This window comes from Osmerus eperlanus, chromosome 20, assembly GCF_963692335.1.
Source record: "Osmerus eperlanus chromosome 20, fOsmEpe2.1, whole genome shotgun sequence".
Lineage (NCBI taxonomy): Eukaryota > Metazoa > Chordata > Actinopteri > Osmeriformes > Osmeridae > Osmerus > Osmerus eperlanus.
The window spans coordinates 12,264,461-12,271,422 of NC_085037.1; the positions used below are offsets into that span (position 1 = coordinate 12,264,461).

At 42.0% G+C, this 6,962-nt stretch overlaps 1 protein-coding gene across 1 annotated transcript; it reads left to right on the forward strand.

Annotated features, from left to right (window-relative positions):
• The first annotated feature begins 111 nt into the window (after positions 1–111).
• On the forward strand, positions 112–5,758 carry LOC134007075 (hepatoma-derived growth factor-like). Its single transcript, XM_062446243.1, has 7 exons — positions 112–611; positions 2,827–2,903; positions 3,316–3,454; positions 3,612–3,782; positions 3,855–3,968; positions 4,108–4,284; positions 4,933–5,758. Exons 1-7 carry the CDS (start codon positions 525–527, stop codon positions 4,951–4,953), a joined length of 786 nt encoding a protein of 261 aa, XP_062302227.1. The 5' UTR covers positions 112–524; the 3' UTR covers positions 4,954–5,758.
• The last annotated feature ends 1,204 nt before the right edge of the window (positions 5,759–6,962 follow it).

Below are 6,962 nucleotides of genomic sequence, written 5' to 3' on the forward strand. Positions count from 1 at the left end.
ATGTTTTGTACTTTGATTGCCCATGTAACTGCGACGACAGGATTTCTCTGTGCGTGATTACCACTGTCTAAGAGGCATTCAGTTCGAACTGAACAGAAAATGCCATGGCGCCTAGCTACGTTTTATTTTCAGGGTAGACCACACTAATCGATCTCGTTGCAACTAGAATTAGCTAGCTACCAGGGTATGCGTCTGAGAAGAGGGAAGCGGTTTCAATTTCAAACAAAAACAAGTCGAGAGACCACTGAGTAGCAGATCAGAGGGAATATATTTGTATTTATTTTAAAACAAGGAATATATAGCACCATAACTAACGCACGCCATAGAAGTAGTAAAACGTGCGAATTTTCGCTAGCCTCCACGTTCCAATTTTCTACGCGTGATCAATTTTGATGTCAAAGCCGAAGACCTAACGTTATCTAACTGTCGAACAAGAAATACACTTATTTTTGTATCTAGCGTTTTGTATTTAGCTTTTCAGACTTACAGCTTTGAAAGCTCAGTAGGCTACTTTGGGGGAAAATATGCCGAGATCCAATAGGCAAAAGGAATACAAGCCTGGGGATCTCGTGTTTGCGAAAATGAAGGGATATCCTCATTGGCCCGCAAGGGTAAGCAACTTTGTAGATTTACCATTTGTTTTAAGTACCAATATGTTGGTTCCTCACCTTCATGTTCCATTTGTTAACTATAAGCTATACTGTGCAATGAGGCCTACCGCGTCCATGCAAAAGTTTATTTGTGTAGCTTATGGTTGCCCGCTTTAAATCGTTATGAGTGCAGACTAGCTAGCCTATTTATTGTTTCAATTTCGGATATTCTAATATACCATGTAGGATACCCTGAGCTCGGATGCTTATTTTAGTGTTGGGTACTAAATGTGATAGTCCCGCAAACGCTTTCATTTAGTTACAGAGGCCTAACCTTATTCCAATTGAGCTTGACTGTTCAGACCCCCGTGTATGTAAACAAATACTAAATCCCGCTTTGCTTGTAAACCCAACCGTTCCGTGTTCCTAAATTTGTTCTAAAACGCCACGTGAATGGGAGGTAAGGTTTATAACGTTACAGCGACATAATCATAATGTGCGAAATTGAAACTTTGAATCGACGTTGTAACTGTTTTACATGATTAGAGCAAGCCTGAAGCATCAGTTAGCGGCTGAACCAGTTATATGTAACAGCCCACACGTTTTGGCGGCAGCAGTGTTGATAAATGCCACTACCGAAGGAATGGATTCAGTTCAATCAAATTTCAAGGATACTCGAAATCCTGTAGTTTTCAGAAGAACAGCCGCAGGCGTGTGACACTTAGAGACACTTTAACATGGGTCATTAACAGCGCTAATCATGGATATTCAGAGTTGGTGAGGTGCTTAGTTCTTGACACTGCAGTTGCTACTGTTTTCATTAAGTCATATTACTGAACCAACAGTCACCATGGCCTCCATTACTATTTCTGAGTTTAATATTAAATAGCCTACTAAACGAATGTACTTGTTATCTCGCTCTTGGTCGTTCACAGGGGACAAAACAGGCCTAAAACCAACAAGACTTGTGCTTGATCCTTCACAACAATCATTTTAACGACCCCGCTCTATCCGACCTGTCTACGCCCTGCCTCGCACACGCCATTCACACCTTTCACACTGGCATTATCTGGGCACGTGTACAGGCCCTCCTGGCATGGTGCCCGAAGAGGGAGTTGCAGTGAGGCGGGCTGGGGCACGGTGTCCTAACCGTTATGGATGGCTAGCCTGACGGATTGTCTAAGATGAGATATTATGATGATTTAAATAATGTAGTTCAGGGAAATATATGGAACTTCGAGCTGTTGACTAAAATCAAGGTTGAAGCCATAAAAGTTGGACCAGTAAATTTAAGCAATCACAGCTGGTCCTTGGTAATCTGTACTATACATGCAATATTTGTATATTCTTGTTATGGATAAATGTGTCAAATGTAAGGGAAACCTTTAATCAAATGAAAATGAGATGAACAGACACAGCATGTTTTACCGCCAACACCTTGACTGGTTGATCTTGTATAGTTTGGACTATGGGTACTTATGTCGTTGGTACCTGGTACCTGGTCGTCGGTCAGCCAACGCTGGACCTGGTCCCGAGTCTCCCGGTCCTGTCCTACATCTATAAAGTTGAATAATGGATTTTGGTGTTTTAAAACCCATCGACACTGTATGACTATGTTTAGCCTGTGTTCTGCTCCTCTCTCCCACCAACCGTCTCTGGAGGAGGGGATCCCTCTCTGAATTGCTCCTCCCAAGGTTTCTTCCATTTTTTTTTTTTCTCCTGTTGAGAGTTTTTTGGGAGTTTTTCCTTGTCTTCCTTGAGGGTTTAGGTTGGTTGAGGGGCAGTTCTATGGGCATATGTGAAGCCCTCTGTGACATGCTTGCGTGTAAAAAGGGCTATACAAATAAATTTGATTTGATTTGATGTGTGGGTTTGTGTTCAGTTTTCACTGGACAGATTAGTTTTATCCTGAAACACACACAGCTGACAGACTGTGTGTGTGCTCTATAGCCCTCTAACTACTTAAGGTAAAACGTACATTCCCTTGAAAGTGAATGGGATTGAATTAAGGTTACTGAGACAAGGCACTCACAGTGCAACATTCTATGTGTATTCTTAATTTAGCATGGCACCTTGTGAGATATGTTTGTGACAGAGCATGGGAGAAACACCAACGACAGGATTATAAAAGCGCGGCCTGTTTTTTTACACGCGTCTCATCTGGCGGTGTGTTAACACGGCATACGTTGTCATAATAGAGTGTTTATATTCACACTGTTTTCTCATTCATCAACAGATTGATGAGTTGCCTGAAGGGGCTGTCAAATCACCCTCCAACAAGTATCAAGTGTTCTTCTTCGGGACACACGAGACGTAAGTATCCATTTTTACTCATACACATACTTTTAATATAATTTTATTATTATTACTATACACAGACTCCTACCACTAGGAGCAGTAGACCTCTCATTCATGTGGTCTGCTGACCAAGCATATCAGCAAAAACAGAATCCTTACCTCAAACCTACTTTAGGTTGGTTTAGGTGCAGTTTTATGGGAATATGTGCAGCCCTCTGTGACTGTGCTTGTAGAAAGGGCTGTATAAAAACTACAAAAAGGGCTGTATAAAAAAAACTACAAAAATGATTTTTGGGCACTCCGGTAGCTTACAGGATTAGTGCGTGTTCCATGTAGGCTCTGAGGCCTTACCGCAGTGGCCTGGGTACGTAGCCAAGGTTTAGTATGCAGTTGTTTTCTAAGCTCTTTGTGCCTTCCACGATGTCAGGGCTTTTCTGGGGCCCAAGGACCTGTTCCCCTACGAAGAGTGCAAGGAGAAGTTTGGAAAACCCACCAAACGGAAAGGTTTCAGCGAGGGCCTCTGGGAAATAGAGAACAACCCTACTGTCACACACGCTGGCTATGAGGTAAAAAAAAACGTTTACAAAAACTGTGTTCGCTTGTTGTGTGTGTTTGTATCCTAATCTGGTTTAATTTGTCTCAATTTCCACAGTATTTTATGGCATATCCTCTTTCGGTTCCTGTGCCTAACCTGCGGTTGTGTTTTCTCATTCCCTCTCCCAGCCAGCTAAGAAGGATACACCGTCCGATGGGGTGGAGGAGTCCGGCGGGGCGCAGAAGACTGGCGGGGCGCAGAAGACTGGCGGGGCGCAGAAGACTGGCGGGGCGCAGAAGACTGGCGGGGCGCAGAAGACTGGCGGGGCGCAGAAGACTGGCGGGGCGCAGAAGACTGGCGGGGCACTGAAGACTGGCGGGGCACTGAAGACTGGCGGGGCACTGAAGACTGGCGGGGCACTGAAGACTGGTGGGGCGCAGAAGGGGCCTGCGGAGGGCAGCAGCGACGAGGACGAGGGCGCCCTCGTCATCGATGAGAAGAACGACAGGGCTGGAGCCAAACGGAAAGTCGTTGATTCTGCGGATGTGAGTCATAATCGCAGGCCTGTCTCATATGTAGTCAACATTGAACAGGAAGGTTTTCTTTGTATTTGTATTTTTTTGTTTGTCCCTCTTAGGAAACAACGTAAGCATAACTATTCTGTCTCTCTCTCGCCATTTCCAGGCCTCCTCAAAGCGGCCAAAGGAGATCCAAGGGGAGGGCGACTCAAAGACGGATGGCAAGAAGGCTGATGTGGAGGTGAAGCATAATGACAAGGCGGGGCCCAAGTCTTCTGTGGGCAACTCGAAGGCTGAGGGGCAGGCGAACCCAGGGATCCAGGGACGGCTAGCCCCTGAGAAGGTTGGCTTCGTTTTCTTGCTTTATTTGATAGTTTGTAAGTGAAGTGCGACAGGAAAGGCAGGGAGATCTAGAGGGGAAGACATGCAGCAAAGAGCGAAGGTGGGATTTGAATCCAGGTCCCTGAGCCTCTTCTCCTGAGGGGATGTGTTATGGAAAGATTTTGTAAACGCAATGTTCAGTGTGTTTTAACCCTTGTGCTGCCTTCGGGTCACATGACCCAAAGGTTCATAATGAACCATCATTGTGTTTACCCAATTTTACCCAATACAAAAACAAATAAAAATTATTTTCTTTTAACCTTTGCAATGTGGGGGGTCTGAGACAGCCCAACGGTTAAAAGAAAATGCTTCACTTTGTTTTTGTATGCGGTAAAGTTGTCGCAATACGACGGTGGGTCACAATGACTGATGGGTCAGAATGACCCGAAGATAACACAAGGGTTAAACATATGTTTGGTATGTAACTGTGATGTGTGTATGTATATTCTATGAATACACATACACACATATCCCACACACATATCCCTCCAATTCTGAAAGACAGTGTGTAATGGAAATTGTTACAATTAGGTTATTTATTTGACAAAGCTCAGAACTTGAAACTTAAAAGTAAATCAAAAAAAATGTTCTCCTTCTGATTTTATTTCAGTCTATGACGGAAAGTGCTTAACACCAATTCCCCCAAAGGGACCAGGGCTTCTGGATTTTTCCTGGGATTTTTGGAGCATCGAAAGGAGAAGCTTCAGGATGCTAGATTTCTGCTGTTTAAGTCATGGAAGAGTTTTAAACCTATATACATATACAGTATATATTGAAAGGCATAAAAAAACCTCTCTTGCCAGTTCGGGATATTGTATATTCCAGGATAAAGGTTTTGTTGATTTGAAGTCAAATTGAAATTTGAGCACTTTGAGGCTCAAATTGAAATAGGATTATGGTGTATATTTCCTTAATTGTTTTATTTTTTATTTTAAGTGCAATTACAAAGTCTGGCTGCTAGCTGTAAATGGCATTACAGTTTAGACTAGGGAGCAACCACCTGTCTCTCAACGAAAATTTCAACACGATTTTTGGGAAAAGTACACATTACAATCATACAATAATTCGATAAAGACAGAAGTCCTTTTTTTCCTGGTTTCAGTTCTAAATGTATACTAGATAGCTTTCTGCTAACTGTTGTGCTCTTTGAAAGAAGACATCTGAGGTTGCTTTCCATGGCTTGAAGGTGTATACATCGTAGTAGTATGTTCTTCTTTTCTCTTTTAGCTGACAGTTTATTTTCTTATTTCATTGGTATACTTTGCCTCTTGACCTAGTTCACTGTCAGGTTGTTGCTAGTTAAACACTATATGCTTTGTAGCGTCTGCTGTTCTGTCTTGTGTGCAACATGGAATTTGACCAAATGATCCCACTGGTATTTTGTTTTTGAACGTCATATGCATTTTGAATAAACCTGATTCAGAAAAGAGAAAAAATAATTGTAATGACATCTCCGCTTCACATATATATATACACACCCTTATTTATATTTAGGAAATATGCTGAATATTTTTAAAGCATAGGAACCGTGACATGTGCTTCAGGACAGAAATACATTGCTTAAAAGTTGTTTGGAACTAATAACAGATCACTACATTTTCCCTTAAAAAGAGTGACTTCAACTTGATTAATTTAAGGGTCAAGTTGATTTAGCAACGTTTGATTCTGATTCTGATGTACCTGATTTTCTTACACGCTGGTTAATTTACTTACAACCCCTTTCATGTAGTAAAACTCTTAGCCTTGGGGATGTTCACGTCCCCCACCCAGTTGTTTGGGTGGAGAGATAAACAGTATAACAGAAGAAGTTCAGTACAGTTGAGATGATTTTCTCGCTACCTTCAGTCTACCCGAGGGACATGCACGTGTTGCTAGTCTCATTCAGAATCACCCCCGCTACTGCTGTCTGAATTTATCTACTCTAAGTTTGTCATGAGTAGTTCATTTATACACAAAGAAACTTGTGAAATAGAGTGAAATTGACTATTTGCACAGTTTATTGTGGCATTGCTAATATGTTTCAGCAACTAGATGAAATGTCTGCCGCCGTCTTGCACTCTTCAATTTCTTGTCAAATAATTCAGTTTAGTCCAAAGGTTGAGCCAATCTTTGGCCATACCACTTTACATACCTTTAGTGAGTGTTTTCTGAACTGGAAGAGATCGAATTTGTTGCTTTGCTTTACCAGATTTGGATGTTTGAAATAAGCATTTTCCAGTAACTTCTTAGGGACGTCCTTACTAAAGAAGAGTTCTTACTAATGTTATTTGTGATATATATAAATTTTACATTTCATTTTGAGGCATCCCTTATTGAGTCAATTATTGAGGTCTTATGTAGTGTGCTGAAACATTGATTTGTAACTGTGCTGTTCCCATTTTACATTTACATTTAGTCATTTAGCAGACGCTCTTATCCAGAGCGACTTACAGTAAGTACAGGGACATTCCCCCCGAGGCAAGTAGGGTGAAGTGCCTTGCCCAAGGACACAACGTCAGTTGGGCACAACCGGGAATCAAACTGGCAACCTTCGGATTACTAGTCCGACTCCCTCACCGCTCAGCCACCTGACTCTATTTTGAGGGGGAGTATGTTTTACCTGTATATTCTGTTATAATGTTTGAGTTTACAAGTCTATTG

What these genes read in the sequence shown, in the direction of transcription:
- LOC134007075 (XM_062446243.1), top strand. Translation starts at nt 525, where the DNA reads ATGCCGAGATCCAATAGGCAAAAGGAATACAAGCCTGGGGATCTCGTG. An exon ending in TTCTTCGGGACACACGAGAC is followed by an intron (nt 2,904 to 3,315) that starts GTAAGTATCCAT and finishes CCACGATGTCAG; the next exon opens with GGCTTTTCTGGGGCCCAAGG. An exon ending in GCGGGGCGCAGAAGACTGGC is followed by an intron (nt 3,783 to 3,854) that starts GGGGCACTGAAG and finishes CTGAAGACTGGT; the next exon opens with GGGGCGCAGAAGGGGCCTGC.